The 16,473-nt window shown below is 42.8% G+C and overlaps 1 protein-coding gene across 5 annotated transcripts in view; it reads right to left on the bottom strand.

Moving 5' to 3' along the window:
* Positions 1-16,473, bottom strand: part of LOC147124854 (nuclear factor 1 B-type-like) — a 557,582-nt gene that overhangs the window by 74,443 nt on the left and 466,666 nt on the right. For 4 of the 5 annotated variants that reach the window (XM_085994028.1, XM_085994035.1, XM_085994024.1 and 1 more), the window contains 2 exons: positions 6,884-7,052; positions 2,086-2,171 (listed from right to left, as the gene is read on the bottom strand). In XM_085994028.1, coding sequence (XP_085850154.1) covers positions 2,086-2,171; positions 6,884-7,052 — 255 coding nt within the window. The remainder of the gene's footprint in view (positions 1-2,085; positions 2,172-6,883; positions 7,053-16,473) is intronic. The other variant, XM_085994031.1, reaches the window with a different exon arrangement.

Here is a 16,473-nt window from a genome sequence, read left to right as displayed (position 1 = left end):
GGGTTTGGATGATCAGCCATGATCTCATTGAATGGCGGAGCAGGCTCGAAGGGCCGAATGGCCTACTCCTGCTCCTATCTTCTATGTTTCTATATGCAGCTCTGTTTAAAAGTCGATTGGCCTTCTCATTTTTCCGGCACCATTAACGTCAGTCGCTTCCTTTTGTAGATGTTCAATAAGATTGCAATACAAAAAGTTTTAGATGAGCATAATGATTTTGTTTTGAAAATCTGACTGTTTACAGGGAAATTTACTCAAAAAGATTAAAAAGGAACAAATCAGAGAGTGACTACAATAAATATGATGGAGAAGGATGGAGAGGCAAAACCACTAATTATTACTTTGTGGCTTTTGTGGTTGGGCACAGATGTTCAAAATGAGTACTCAGAGGGTTATTCTGGCAAAGAGGCATTGGCTAAGCAATAATGGACATACGCATGCACTTTATTGCCAACTTAATTTTGAAGCCATCAACTGTACGGTGCTTTCTCAATTTAACACGGCAGTGCCCATTAAAGTCTGCTATTCCGATTCAACCGCACTTCAAAGTGCGTTTACATTTTAGACCTTTTATTAATTTTTTTAATGTCAGAATGTTATGCCAAGTACTGTACTCTTTATATAGTTCTCATCTATCAATACTGAAGCCTCACACTACTATGACACCAAGGCATCTTTAGTTGATAATTGAGTATGGTTTCAGCATTCAAGAAAAGGGACAAGGAAGATGTCTCAGCAAAGTAATGATTTACTGCTTTTCTTTTATGAGTTGTATATAAACCATAATTATCAACAACCACAGGTATGAATACATTTATGAGAGATTAAGTGAAGGAGCAATGTTTAAATTAAAGTGTAATCTATCGGATTGCCAAAAATTCCAAATCATCATCAACAAGGATGCCTGTAAGATGTCCCCTCCCTCCTTACTATTTTGTTTTATTTTTTGAAACTGCTGACCAGAGGAGAGATATTTTGTGTAAAACTCTGATGTGATACATAAAATTCAGCTCCAGGGGCAGTCTATTGAAGACTGAAGGCACTCTCAGTCAGAGCATGTGGCAATTCAGTAGAGCATCCTTCCCCTCTAACTCACTCACTGTCACCAATGACACTTTTGCTTGCTGTATGGAAGGGAATGGTCGCTGGGATCGTAACATGGTCTATAAAATTGACTGTAAAATTCTATGCAGCTGCTGACTGTCGAGTTGATAATTCACAAGTGTGAATAGTAAGTTTACTTTCAAATCACTCTTCTGCGGACAACCGAGGTCATCCGTCACTTCAATAGAAGAAAGCTGGTGAGTTAATGGAGAATATTCAGTGTTGTAGTGTTTCATGGAAATGTTCCATTTTCTACACAGAACCCAATTCCCCTCAAAAGCTCAGCCTGAGTGCTGAGCAAAGAATCCTAGAATAGTATAGCCCAGAAGGAGGCCATTCAGCCAACAAGTCTGTGCCAGCTCTTTCGAAGAGCAATCCAGTTAGCCCCACTCCCCCCGCTCTTTCCCCATATCCCTGCAATTTTTTCTCCTTCAAATATTTATCCAGTTCCCTTTTGAAGGCTACTATTGAATCTGAATTTGAAATGAATTTGCTGCCAAGCCTGCCTGATGAGAAAAGGTTGGTTAATTGTGAAAAAAGGTTTTGTCTCATCTCTTACAATCCTACAGGAATGTTGTATGCATTTCTATTTTTTAAATGTTTGTACTCTTGAGCTCTCCTCCTGATCACAATATTTAACATGCATGTGTCACCACCACTTAAGCAGTAAGACTCCCATAGCAATGCAGCACCATGTAGAACAGTATAGCAGCGTGATCAATCATGCTGTTGTTAACCACCACTTGTCCTAGAAATACAGTGAGCCATATTAGGTTTCACGTTGGAAGCAGAGTTCCATAATTCTTTGGGGGGGGGGGCGTGGTTACTCATTGTTGAGAAGAAGAGAATACGCTAACTTTGCCTCCCGTTTTGTTGGTTGCTATTCTCTGGTGTAAAGGTTTAGAAAATCAACACTGCACTAATGCAATGGATTTGGAACTTTACCACATTTAGCCAAAGAATGACAGGAATCGTGCCCACCTGCTGCTGGTGTAGGAAGGCCGGGTCCCTCGAGCTAAGTCCCACAAACTGCCGGTTGGCAGGGGGCGTACCTGAACCTGTGTAGGCTGGTTAAAGACAAAGATAGAAGTTAGACTCAAGGCAACAGACCTTTTAATATCATTGTAATATACAAAATTTCCATTGCATTATTAAAGCAAAATTTTGTATATGGCAAACTTCTCAGATATGGGGGCAGAATATACATTTTAGTTATTCAGAAAAGCCGATCAGCCAGTGCTACCCAAGTCTATTAGAGTGCTCAGGGTATAACAACTTAGTGATTTCTCCTGGCAATACTAGTGGCAGATTTCTTTCCTTTACTATATAATACTTTCCATGAGACATTTCTTTGTCTGCTATTTTAGAGAAACATAGAAACATAGAAGAGAGGAGCAGGAGTAGGCCATTCGGCCCTTCGAGCCTGCTCCGCCATTCAATGAGATCATGGCTGATCATCCAAACCCTAGCACCCGGTCCCTGCCTTCTCCCCATATCCCTTGATCCCTTTAGCCTTAAGAAACATATCCAACTCCTTCTTGAATATATTTAATGAACTGGCCTCCACCGCCCTCTGTGGCAGAGAATTCCACAGGTTCACCACTCTCTGGGTGAAGAAATTCCTCCTCATTTCAGTCCTAAATGGCTTACCCCTTATCCTTAGACTATGACCCCTGGTTCTGGACTCCCCGGTCATCAGAAACATCCTTCCTGCATCTAGTCTGTCCAGGCCTGACAGAATTTTATAGGTTTCGATGAGATCCCCTCTCAATCTTCTAAACTCCAGTGAGTATAAGCCCAATCGACACAACCTCTCCTCATACGTCATTCCTGCCATCCCAGGTATCAGCCTGGTGAATCTTCGCTGCACTCCCTCCATGGCAAGAACATCCTTCCTCAGGTAAGGTGACCAAAACTGCACACAATACTCAAGGTGCGGTCTCACCAAGGCCCTGTACAACTGCAGCCAGACATCCTTGTACCTGTACTTGAACCCTCTTGCTACGAAGGCCAACATATCATTTGCCTTCTTAACCGCCTGCTGCACCTGCATGCTTACCTTCAGCGACTGGTGCACAAGAACACCCAGGTCTCTTTGCACTTCCCCTTCTCCCAATCTATTGCCATTCAAATAATAATCTGCCTCCCTGTTTTTGCCACCAAAGTGGATAACCTCACATTTATCCACATTATAGTGCATTTGCCATGTTTCTGCCCAATCACCCAACCTGTCCAAATCGTACTGGAGTTTCACGACATCCTCCTCACAGCATACCCTCCCACCCAGCTTTGTGTCGTCTGCAAATTTGGAGATATTACATCCAATTCCCTCGTCCAGATCATTAATGTATATTGTGAACAGCTGTGGTCCTAGGACCGATCCTTGCGGTACCCCACTAGTCACTGCCTGCCACTCGGAAAACAACCCGTTTATTCCAACTCTCTGCTTTCTATCCGCCAACCAGTTCTCTATCCAAGTCAATACCTTGCCCCCAATCCCATGTGCCTTAATTTTGCACGCTAATCTCTTATGCGGGACCTTATCGAAAGCCTTCTGAAAGTCCAAATACACCACATCCGCTGGTTCTCCCTTATCTATTTTAGCAGTTACATCCTGAAAAAAATCCAGTAGATTAGTCAAGCACGATTTACCTTTTGTAAATCCATGTTGACTTTGTCCGATCCTGTCACTGTTTTCCAAGTGCTCTGCTATTACATCTTTTATAATGGACTCTAGCATTTTCCCCACTACTGATGTCAGGCTTACCGGTCTATAATTCCCCACTTTTTCTCTACCACCTTTTTTGAATAGTGGGGTAACATTAGCTGCCCTCCAATCCATGGGTACTGTTCCAGAGTCTATCGAGTTCTAGAAGATGACCAGCAATGCATCTACTATTTCTAGGGCCACTTCATTAAGTACCGTAGGATGTAGATTATCAGGCCCTGGGGATTTATCGGCCTTCAGTCCCATCAATTTACCTAACACCATTACCCTACAAATACTGATTTCTTTCAGTTCCACCCTTTCATCGGACCCTATGTTCCCAGAGGAGACATTAATTCATTTTCTTTAATGAGTTAACACCCGCAAAAGAATCACATACAGTGGCATGTCATATGAACATTGCACTCATTAGTTTAGCAAAATGAATCTTGTTCCATTACAATGCGACATGGCTTAACCCTAAAGACTGCCCTATGCCCTATATTTCAATGGATATTATCCCAGTTTTGTCATTGTCAGATCACATTTCCAAATTTCGGTGCATTCAGTGCTTTTGGATCTTTGAACACAGGGAATGGTACAATCCAAGTTCCAGAGGTTAAAGGAATTGCCTGTCACTGTTTCTGCTAACTGCTGAAGAAGCACCATCAAAGTGGAGTAAGGAGCATCTCATCTTACAGGGAAACAGGCTTTCTGAACAGAACTGTCAGCTGTAATTTTTTAAGGGCAGTGAGGATAGGGAATTGGTATATTAGCTTTATGATCAGGATGAAGAATGCAGTAAATGCAACCTTTGAACAGACACAGTACTTTTCAAGTGGAAACGCTTCATTCCATGTTTTTTGAAAGTCTGCTTCATTGGAATGTATAGTGGGAGGGAGAGCAGAGCGCCTGTGTGAACCACTTTCTCCCTTTCATGCATGTATTCTTTGTTTAGTTTCTGCTTTCTGAACTTCACCTGGCTTTCCAGCTTTAATTGGCCCTTTCCATATTCATAGGTAAACTTTCAAGAGATGTGCCACCACAAACAGGTGATAGAAAATAAATGGAGCACATTAACAAGCAGAACCAGTGGACTGCGGGGGCTTTGGTACAGTTCCAAACAGAAATGATTAGATTTTACCAATGCTGTGCACTGAGTGCGAATTCGTAAAATCTACCCTATAGCAGTTTTGAATGGAAAAAGTAACTGACATGAATCTTGTCATTCATGTGGAAATGACTTATGAAATAATACTGGGCGGCCTGCTGGTGGTGCTGTCCAGGGAGAGTATAAATACTCGGGCATGGCCCAGCTTGCTCGGGACATTCTTTAACAGGAACTAGTGAAGGACACAACTAGATCTCCATGTTGTAAAACAGTTGATTTAAGCTTTGTTTAACGCTTAGACCAAGTGCCTAGTAGTTTTCTTACATCAGTAACACTTAAAAAGACAGAGAATAACAGAATGAAAATAAATGAAAGAATTTTCAGTATATAAGAATATAGAAATTAGGAGGAAATTAATTTTAGAAACTTAGCAGGAAAAAAAACCTAGACTAAACTTCTTAGTAAGTTTATTATTGCTATTTTTTGCACCAATTTCACGCTCTTGTCCCTTCCTTTTCTGATAATCTTGACTCCTTGCACAGTCCATGGCTGCTGGTTAGCCCCCCGTACTTTGCCCAAGTAGCCAATATTAATGAGTGAGCTTTGGCAATGAAATGTTGGCAGACTATTCTACCACAGGGGCCATCAGAGCCAGGTTCTATCTTGCCTTCACCCGACACCTACACTCTTACAGCAGAGGTCAGCGAGTACAGATGAGGAGCAGGCGCCAAATATTAATCTCCCTAACCAGGAACACTGAGGCCAATTGTAAAGCCTCTTCCGCAGCACTGTGTGATCAGCTAACTGAGCACAGACAGGGGATTGAACTGGGTCCTTGCTAGTCTGTACTGCCCAGTTACTCACTGGATAAACTTGCTAAGCCATTGGGGGAAGTTATTATTACTTTTACACCATCTTCATCAAGGAATGAAGAACACTTGCACAAACTACAAGTTCATGTCCTGCAATAAATTGATCTTTTTACTGATTTTGAATCAGAAATTCTTCTATAAAGATACATGTTACAAATCCCAATACCCTCAATACTTCAGTAGAATTGCCCCATTAAAGCTCACAGCAAAAGTGCTGTGCTTTAAAACAAAAATATACAATTGCAGCACTCAGTGTAAGCTCACCTTTAATTCTTGGGCTCAGAGCAACTACCTGTACTTTATATGTGACTAGACACGGGTTTGAACAGCTGAGAAGCTGCAAAGGCACGGCAAATCAATTAGTACACAAGTCGCAGCTGTCTAGAGGTTTTCTCAAAAGAAGACATTGTTCTCCTATTTCATTGCTGACAGTCTCCCATGAAACACATTAGCGAGCCTTTGTTAACTTCACCCAGGGAGAGAGATACAGGACACACTGTGGCAGTTTAACCACAGTAGTTGGGAAAGAGATGGCCAATCCCAGCACGTTCCAGCACATCTGATTTTCATCATTAACACAGTCTGAGAGCGCTCTCTTGAAATTTGCTGTGATCAATCAAAGCTTATAATACCGTTTAAACTGTAGGTTGCAGCTGTCACAAGCCAAATTTGCTGCAATAATTTATGAATACTGTAAAATCAAAAGTGCAAGAATAATGATAACTTGGTCAAATGCTGTCCATTGTTTAGAAAGAGTCGATAAGGTAACGATCAAATAAGCTGCCCTTTACTGAAATCCATCTTAAGTTCATGGGAATTGGTCATGATGATTCAATTGGCCCTCTTAAATTCTTGCCTCTTTATAGTGTTTGCATAGTTTAGGTTCTGTTTTAATAATGCAAATGAGAGAGAAAAATACACATGCCAAAAAAAACCTGTACAACAAAATGTATTTAACTCTGAGAAATATAGTTTTAGAGATATTATTTTATTTACCTCATGAGTGTGAATTCTATTCTTGCATCAGGATTTTAGGATAGAGGGATAAAACCACAGGGGTAACACCTCATCTATTTTAATGGTACTTACTGGATGATGGAGATGATGTTGCCTCACCTTCGGTTGATGTAGTGATGGGTTTAGTATCTGAAGACATGGCCAGGGTCACCGGTCTGGACATGCCATGATGGGGTGAGGGAGCCAGTACTGAAGTAAAATGACCAGGCACTTTTCCCACTACTTGAGCACTACTGTTAGGCTGTGAAAAGGAACACAGAAAACACAGGATCAGTATATTGTAGCAGTTTTTGCACAACTTAAACAAAGCCAACAAATTGTTTTCCAACTGCAGAAATTAAATTAGAAAAAAAGCAAGTGTAATTTTTCAGAGCAAGCAATCAACATTGCTGTTAGCTGTGCAACACTCTCATTCTGTCACAATGCCCTTATCTTATGTCCGAAAAGCACTTCTCCTCACTACATCCCTTCATGCCTTCAAAAGCTTCCTAAAAAAACCTATCTCTTTGACTGTCTTCAGTCTCCCCCTTAAAAAGAGCGGGAGCAGAGCCAGAGCGATGATTTAACAACAACAAAAAACAAGGAGCGATGTCACAGGGCAGCAGGTAGGTGACAGTGGTTTAAACTAAGAGTGGGAAACTATAACGCACTAGATAAAGTCATTAATATAACTATAAATAATCAATGAATAAAGACTTTAACTAATTAAATAAATTAAAAGATGATTAGACTAAGCAGGTTGTGTGTCTGGGCTGCAGTATATGGGAGTTTGTGGACAGTGAGACTGTCCCGAGCGAACACGTCTGCAGTAGATGTCTCCGTCTCGAATCTCTCTGGCTCAGAGTCATTGAGCTGGAGTGCGAGTTGGAGACACTCTGCACATAAGGGAGGTGGAGGTGTATCTGGACAGTTTGCTCCAGACATCAGTCACATTTCATAGAGAGGTGCAGGTTCAAAACGGGGTTGGTGCGGCCGATAGTGTGCAAAGTAAGAAAGGGAATGAGGATCCACAGAAACTGATCGTATCTAACAATGTACTTGCTACCTGTGAGGATAAGGATAAAGGCTGTCGGAAGGACAGCCGAATGCAGGCCATGGTATTTTGGAGCAGGAGGCTATCCTAAGGTGGGAGGAGGAGGAGGGGAAGTGTAATTTGGTAGTTGTAGGGGATTTTATAATTAGGGGGACAGAGAGCATCCTTTGTAAGCAAGATCAAGAGTCCCACATGGTATGTTGCCTACCTGGTGCCAGGGTGAGGGATATCTCAAACTGAAGGATACTGGAGAGGGAGGGGAGGCTCCAGTCATTGTGGTCCATGTTGGGACCAACAACATAGGGAAGAGTAGGCAAGAGGTCCTGTTTGGGGAGTACCAGGAACTAGGAGTTAAATTAAAGAACAGGACCTCAAGCGTGATAATCTCTGGATTATTACCTGAGCCACGTGCACATTGGTGTAGGGACAAGCTGATTAGGGAAGTGAACACTTGGCTAAAGGAGTAGTGTGGGAAAGAGAGGTTCCATGTCGTGGGGCTCTGGCACCAGTATTGGTACAGGAAGGAACTGCACCATTGGAACGGGATCCACCTGAACCGGTCTGGCACCAGGGTCCTAGTGGAAAGGATAAATAGGGCGGTCACAAGAGCTTTAAACTAGTAAATGGGGGGGGCGGGGGGTCGCAGGGGAGGGCTCAGGTGGAAATTGTAGTACAAATAGTAGTTCACAAACAAAAGGGAAAAGAGCAGAGTAACAGTCAGAAATTGTGCTTTAGGCACTACAGGTAAAGGGAAAACTAAAAGATGTAAAGTAATTAAACCAGGAGAGAGAAATAAGAAACTTGTGAGTAAAACATTAGAGCTGAAGGACAGGCTAGGGTGTGTGGCCCAAATAAGCATTCTTTATACAAACGCACAGAGTATAAGGAATAAATTGAATGAACAGCAGGCACAAATTCAAATTGGAGGGTATGACATTGTAGCCATTACTGAGACATGGCTTCAAGACAGTCAGGACTGGGAACTAAATATATCAGGTTATAAGGTCTACAGGACAGAGAGGGAAAATGGCAGAGGAGGAGGAGTAGCCTTGGTGATTAAGAATGAAATCACTTCAATGATAAGAGAGGATATAACGAGAGGTAAGCAGGCAGTGGAGACTTTATGGGTAGGGTTAAGAAATAGCAAAGGATTTAAGACTGTAGTGGGAGTTGTGTATAGGCCGCCTGGTAGCAGCTGTGAAGTGCTAGATTGTATAAATGCAAAGATTAGACAAGCGTATAGCAAAGGCAGAGTAGATTGTTGGCCCCTTAAACACTGAAAGCGGTGATATTGTCAGTGATAATAAGGAATGGTGGACATGTTGAATAATTACATTGCGTCAGTAGCTACAGTAGAAGAAGAGGATAGCATATTGGAAATCCCAAGGATACTAATATTGAATCAGGGACAGGGATTCAATAAAATTAACGTAATGACTTAGATGATGGCATAGAAAGTCATATATCCAAATTTTCCGATGACACAAAGATAGGTGGCATTGTAGGCACCTGAGCCCTCCCCCCATTTACTAATTTGAAGTCCTTGTGACTGCCCTATTTATCCTTTCCACCCTGATGCCAGACCGGTTCAGGTGGATCCCGTTCCATTGGTGCAGTTCCTTCCTGTCCCAATACTGGTGCCAGTGCCCCATGAAATGGAACCCCTCTTTCCCACACCACTCCTTTAACTATGTGTTCATTTCCCTAATCAGCTTGTCCCTATGCCAATTCGCACATGGCTCAGGTAATAATCCAGAGATTATAACCCTTGAGGTCCTGATCTTTGATTTAGCTCCTAGTTCCTGGTACTCCCCAAAGAGGATCTCTTGCCTACTCTTCCCTATGTTGTTGCTCCCCCTTCCCTCTCCAGTATCCGTTCAAGCCAGTTTGAGATGTCCCTTACCCTGGCACCACGTAGGCAACATACCATGTGGGACTCTCAATCTTGCTTACAAACGATGCGATCTGTCCCCCTACAGTGTAACATAAAATTACAAAGGGATATTGATAGATTAAGTGAATGGGCAAAACTGTGGCAAATGGATTTCAATGTAAGCAAATGTAAGGTCATCTACTTTGGACCTAAAAAGGACAGAACATGATACTTTCTAAATGGTGAAAAGCTAAAAACAGTAGATGTCCAAAGAGACTTGGGGGGTCCAGGTACATAGATCACTGTCTGTGTGGAGTATGCACATTCTCCCCGTGTTTGCGTGGGTTTCCTCCGGGTGCTCCGGTTTCCTCCCACAGTCCAAAGATGTGAGGGTTAGGTTGATTGGCTATGATAAATTGACCCTTAGTGTTAGGGGGATTAAATACGTGGGGTTACGGGGATAGGGTGGGATATGTGTTGGTGTAGGGGTTACGGGGATCGGGTGGGATATGTGTCGGTGCAGGCTCGATGGGCCGAAATGGCCTCTATCTGCACTGTGGGGTTTCTGTGATTCTGTGATTAAAATGTCATGAACAGGTACAGAAAAAATCAAAAAGGCTAATGGAATGCTGACCTTTATATTGAGAAGACTAGTGTACAAGGGGGTAGAAGTTATTCTGCAGCTATACCAAGCTCTGGTTAGACCACACCTGGAGTACTGGGAGTAGTTCTGGGCACCACACCTTAGGAAGGATATATTGGCCTTGGAGGGAGTGCAGCGTAGGTTTACCAGAATGATACCTGGACTTCAAGGGTTAAGTTACGAGGAGAGATTACACAAATTAGGATTGTATTCCTGGAATTTAGAAGTTTAAGGGGTGATTTGATTGAATATTTCAAGATATTAAGGGGAACAGATAGGGTAGATAGAGAGAAACTATTTCCGCTGGTTGGGGATTCGATAAGGCTTTCGATTAGGTCCCACATAAGAGATTAGCGTGTAAAGTTAAGGCACATGGGATTGGGGGCAAGGTATTGACTTGGATAGAGAACTGGTTGGCAGATAGAAAGCAAAGAGTTGGAATAAACGGGTCTTTTTCAGAGTGGCAGGCAGTGACTAGTGGGGTACCGCAGGGATCGGTCCTTGGACCCGAGCTATTCACAATATATATTAATGATCTAGACAAGGGAACTAGATGTAATATCTCCAAATTTGCAGACGACACAAAGCTGGGTGGGCGTGTGTGCTGTGAGGAGGATGCCGAGAAACTACAGGATGATTTGGACAGGTTGGGTGATTGGGCAGAAGCATGGCAGATGCAATATAACGTGGATAAATGTGAGGTTATCCACTTTGGTGTCAAAAACAGGAAGGCAGATTATTATCTGAATGGCAATAGATTGGGAGAAGGGGAAGTGCAATGAAACCTGGGCGTCCCTGTGCACCAGTCACTGAAGGTAAGCATGCAGGTGCAGCAGGCGGTTAAGAAGGCAAATGGTATGTTGGCCTTCATAGCGAGAGGGTTTGAATACAGTAACAAGGATGTCTTGCTGCAGTTGTACAGGGCCTTGGTGAGACCACATCTTGAGTATTGTGTGCAGTTTTGGTCACCTTGTCTGAGGGAGGATATTCTTGCCATGAAGGAGTTCAGAGAAGATTCACCAGGCTGATACCTGGGATGGCAGGAATGACGTATGAGGAGAGATTGGGTCGATTGGGCTTGTACTCGCTGGAGTTTAGAAGAATGAGAGGGGATCTCATTGAAACTTATAAAATTCTGGCAGGACTGGACAGACTAGATGCAGGGGGGGGTGTTCCCGATGGTTAGGAAATCCAGAACCAGGGGTCACAGTCTAAGGATAAGGGGTAGGCCTTTTAGGACAGAAATGAGGAGGAATTTCTTCACCCAGAGAGTGGTGAACCTGTGGAATTCTCTACCACAGAAGGCAGTAGAGACCAATTCATTAAATATATTCAAGAAAGAGTTGGATATATTTCTTAAGGCTAAAGGGATCAAGTGGTATGGGGAGAAAGCAGGGACTGGGTACTGAACTTGGATGATCAGCCATGATCGCATTGAATGGCAGAGCAGGCTCGAGGGGCCGAATGGCCTACTCCTGCTCCTATCTTCTATGTTTCTATTCTAGGACTAGGACTAGGACTAGGGGGCATAGTCTAAAAATTAGAGCCAGACCTTTCAGGAGTGAAATTAGGAAACACTTCTACACACAAAGGGTGGTCGAAGTTTGGAACTCTCTTCCACAAACGGCAATTGATGCTAGACCAATTGTTAATTTTAAATCGGAGATTGATAGGTTTTTGTTAACCAATGGGATTAAGGGATATGGGCCAAAGACAGGTATATGGAGTTAGGTCACAGATCAGCCATGATCTCATTGACTGGCAGAACAGGCTCGAGGGGCTAAATGGCCTCCTCCTGTTTCTATGTTCTTATCTACTCAGTCCCATCTTTCTGCCTCATGCAGTCCTGTGAGACATTCCTTCGTGTGAGCAGCTCTATATCAAAACACATTGCTGTGCTGTTGAAATCATATAATTAACATATTTTCAAATATACACAGTATTTTCTTCAGCTGGACTAGTAGTGCTAATCATGCAAGGTACATTCTACTCCCAACTTGTATGCCTAACTTGTATGTCTATCAACCCTTAAGGAACTAATTCTCAAATAGTACTGTGCTCATAACTTAAGGAGTAAGGCATCCAACATACATCCTCAGAGATATGAACACTGAATTTTCAGAATGTTGCAACTTGAGACAGGGTAAGACAAGTATGTGGAGTTAAGCAAATATTCCCAAAGTGTGGAATTATAAAAGCAAAAATGACTTGTGTTAAAAGAATAAAGCCCACCAAGAAAATAGGACCAAGACTGCTTTTAGAACAAAGGATTTAACAAGGAAACTGGGACAAATGCTCACACAAACTGAGACTACTGCTAAAATATGAATGAACCTTTATGCTTAATGACACTAAGACAGTAAAGATGGGACCTCCAGTACCTGTTTAGTACTGTCAAGTATAAACACATCTCTCCATCATTATGTAAACTGAAGTAAACCCAGCCCTAAAAATGATTAGCTGAATAATTTGACGAGGAGGAGAAGGAAAGAGAGAAACATAAAGTGAATGTGTGAGAGAGGCTGAGAGCAAGAAAGAGAGAATGGGAAGAGATAGGGGAAGGAAGGAAAGGATAGCAATTCAGTCAGCTGGGAAATGAGTGAAGTGATCCCTCTCCGCATTGACAAACCTGAAATTTCATACATGAGCCTACATAGTTCAAGGCTCCACACAACTAGTTTCATGCTAGAACAAGGTGCAACATAACAATTTTACTCATTAAAATGGAGAAAAGCAGTCCATTACAAATCATAGGGATATTACAGAATATATTAGCAGGTATTCTTTGAATTAAAATATGATCCCTATCATGTGATAGAAATACTGGGGCCAAGGAATGTGCTGATTTAATCACTTCATGTTAGTGCTTTTTAACAATGTTTAGACTTTGTTGCCACTCACAACATTGAACTTAAAACCAGGGTTGGTTTGGATATCGAAACTCAGGTGTTGATCTGAGATGTATATTGCATTCCTCCTTCTTCAGGATACAACATAATGTACTTGGACGAGTTTTCAGAAAATTGGTCTTAAAGATATTATACAAAACAAAACAGATAGGTCTGTAAGACAAAATTCACCAGATCAAAGAAGGTTAAGAGGAGATCTGAGGTTTTCATAAATTATAAGGGGTTTTGATAAAGTAAATTAAAAAAAAACAATTTCCAAAGATCAGTGAGCCAGTAACTATGAGGACATGAATTCAACATCATCACCAAAAGAACAAAAGGGGAGGTTAAAAGAAATATTTTTTGCACCAAGGTTTGTTGGGACATGGAGTGGCCTACCAGAAATAGTGGAAACAGAATTCAGAATACCTTAAGGAAGGGAATAGGATAAATATGTGTAAAATAAAACATTTAAAGGTTAGAGCAGGGGAATGGGACTAAGTGCAAGCTTTTTCAGAGTCCACATAGGCACAATGGGCTTTACTATTCTATTGTTCTATGTTGAAATAAATTAAAAAATAAATTTAACTGGTTACTCTGGCTAGCATGTTTTGAGAAGATATGTTCAAGACAAAACAACTCTGCTGTGTGATTATTTGGCTGTAATCTGATGGCGTGGATCACTTGCTTGATGTAGAACGCGTCCAATTTTCATTGCATTGATTTCAGCAGAATAAAAATGAGCACTGTGGGAGTACCTTCACCACACGGACTGCAGCGGTTCAAGAAGGCAGCTCACTACCATCTTCTCAAGGGCAGTTAGTGATGGGCAATAAATGCTGGCCTTGCCAGCGATGGCCACATACCATGAACGAATTTTAAAAAAAAGCTGGGTTGAACCATGGGCGGGGGATCGTGGGAGAGTCCAGAACAAGGGGTAGATGGAGTTAACATTAGATCAACGATGATCTAATTGAATGGCATAACAGGCCCAAGGGGCCAAATGGCCTCCTCTGCTCTGCCAGATTACCGCCCAGGTGATGAGGACAAAATTTACTCCAATAGTTCCGTGTATTCGTTCATGGTATGTGGCCATCGCTGGCAAGGCCAGCACGGTGGCATAGTGGTTAGCACTGTTGCCTCACAGCGCCAGAGACCCGGGTTCGAATCCGGCCTGGGGCGACTGTCTGTGTGGAGTTTGCACATTCTCCCCGTGTTTGCGTGGGTTTTCTCCGGGTGCTCCGGTTTCCTCCCACAGTCCAAAGATGTGCGGGTTAGGTTGATTGGCTATGATAAATTGACCCTTAGTGTTAGGGGGATTAAATACGTGGGGTTACAGGGATAGGGTGGGATATGTGTTGGTGTAGGGGTTACGGGGATCGGGTGGGATATGTGTCGGTGCAGGCTCGATGGGCGAAATGGCCTCTATCTGCACTGTGGGGATTCTGTGATATCCCTACTTTTCTCTCAAGGGCTATTTATTGGTTAGCACTGAAGTAAGCTTCTGTGTGAAGGTGCTGAAGTAATTGTACAGAATATATTTTACTTTTAGCTACTGCCCCCCAGCAGCCCTCATCAAGGTAAATCTCAGATTAGACACATTGGGGTGGATTTCGCAACCCCCACGGGTGTGTACGAGGTGCGTATGTGCCCGTAGGGGCCGCACAAGTGCCGGTGTCAGGCATGCGAAGACAGATCATCCCCCTGCCCGGGAAAAGGGCCTCTGCGGGTGGAGAGTTGCGCTTTGTGCAGAACCTCCGCCCGCTGAATGACTGTCAAATTCTTACACCTGGTAAATGCATTTACCAGCATAAGAGTTTTAAAAAATAGAAAAGTGAAATTTGATAACTCATTTTTAAATTAAAACTACTCTTAAAAAAGCTGCCTTCTTGAACCGCTGCAGTCCGTGTGGTGAAGGTACTCCCACAGTGATCATTTTTATTCTGCTGAAATCAATGCAATGAAAATTGGACGCGTTCTACATCAAGCAAGTGATCCACGCCATTAGATTACAGGGGCTAAAAATAAACTTAGCTTTTTTAAGAGTATTTTTAATTCAAAAATGAGTTATCAAACTTCACTTTTCTATTTTTTTAAAATCTTATGCTGGTAAATGCTAGTAAATGCATTTACCAGGTGTAAGAGACCTATCAAAAGTATGAAGGGGGATTCCCTTCTTCCATTGGTTCGCCTTGGCCCACGTGATCTTAGGGGTGCTTGGGATACCTGGGCCACTGCTCATTTCGAAGAGGAGAGGCCCAGGATCGCAAGCTTCGGGTTCTATGGAACCAGCAGGTTAAGTTCGTAGATTTTTTTCTGATCGGAGGCGTCCGTCCGCAGGAAGCCTCTGATCGGAAATTCAGGGCCTATAAGACACACAAGTATATTACAAAAGTGGCAGTGTGTAGGAATTGACGAATTCCTAACTAATAACTGAGGTCGACTCAGGAGATCAATCAAACAGGTCTTTAATGTAAAACTAAACGAGTGCAAACAGTTTGATGAGATCGATACAGGAGAGCCACGAAAACAGGTCTTAACAAGATAGAGATTCCACGAGGACTGCCTGGGCAGTCACGTGGTTTGTAACGTGACGTCATCGCGTTTGCCCGCATTTTCCCGCGCTCTTAAAGGGGCCATGCCCCGTGCATACAAACACTATATACAAAACACAGTAATGTCTAACACAATGGTACAGGCTTAGGCTGGTGTTAGAACATCGTTAAAGGGAATTCTATACAGTTGCCCAGTCATTAAGTGGCTCTGCCACATGCGCCCCCCCAGAATTCGCTTTAACAGACAAAGTCAAACGGTGAGTCATAGAGTCACAGAGTTTTACAGCACAGAAAGAGGCCCTTCGGCCCATTGTGTCTGCGCCGTCCATCAAGCCCTGTCCAACCTAATCCCATTTTCCAGCATTTGGTCCATAGCCTTCTATGCAATGGCATTTCAAGTGCTCATCCAAATGCTTCTTGAATGTTGTGAGGGTTCCTGCCTCTACCATCCTTTCAGGCAGTGAGTTCCAGACTCCAACCACCCTCTGGGTGAAAAAGTTCCTCCTCAAATCCCCTCTAAACCTCCTGCCCTTGAATCTATGCCCCCTTGTTATTGACCCCCCTACTAAGGGGAAAAGTTCCTCTTTATCTACCCTATCTATGCCCCTCATCATTTTGTACACCTCAATCAGGTCCCCCCTCAGCCTTCTTTGCTCCAAGGAAAACAACC

The sequence above is a fragment of the Somniosus microcephalus genome, chromosome 1, assembly GCF_052327205.1.
Source record: "Somniosus microcephalus isolate GS21.2 chromosome 1, FLI_Smic_1.0, whole genome shotgun sequence".
Lineage (NCBI taxonomy): Eukaryota > Metazoa > Chordata > Chondrichthyes > Squaliformes > Somniosidae > Somniosus > Somniosus microcephalus.
The sequence above is the reverse complement of the archived record's forward strand: the minus strand, read 5'-3'. Positions and strand labels throughout refer to the sequence as shown.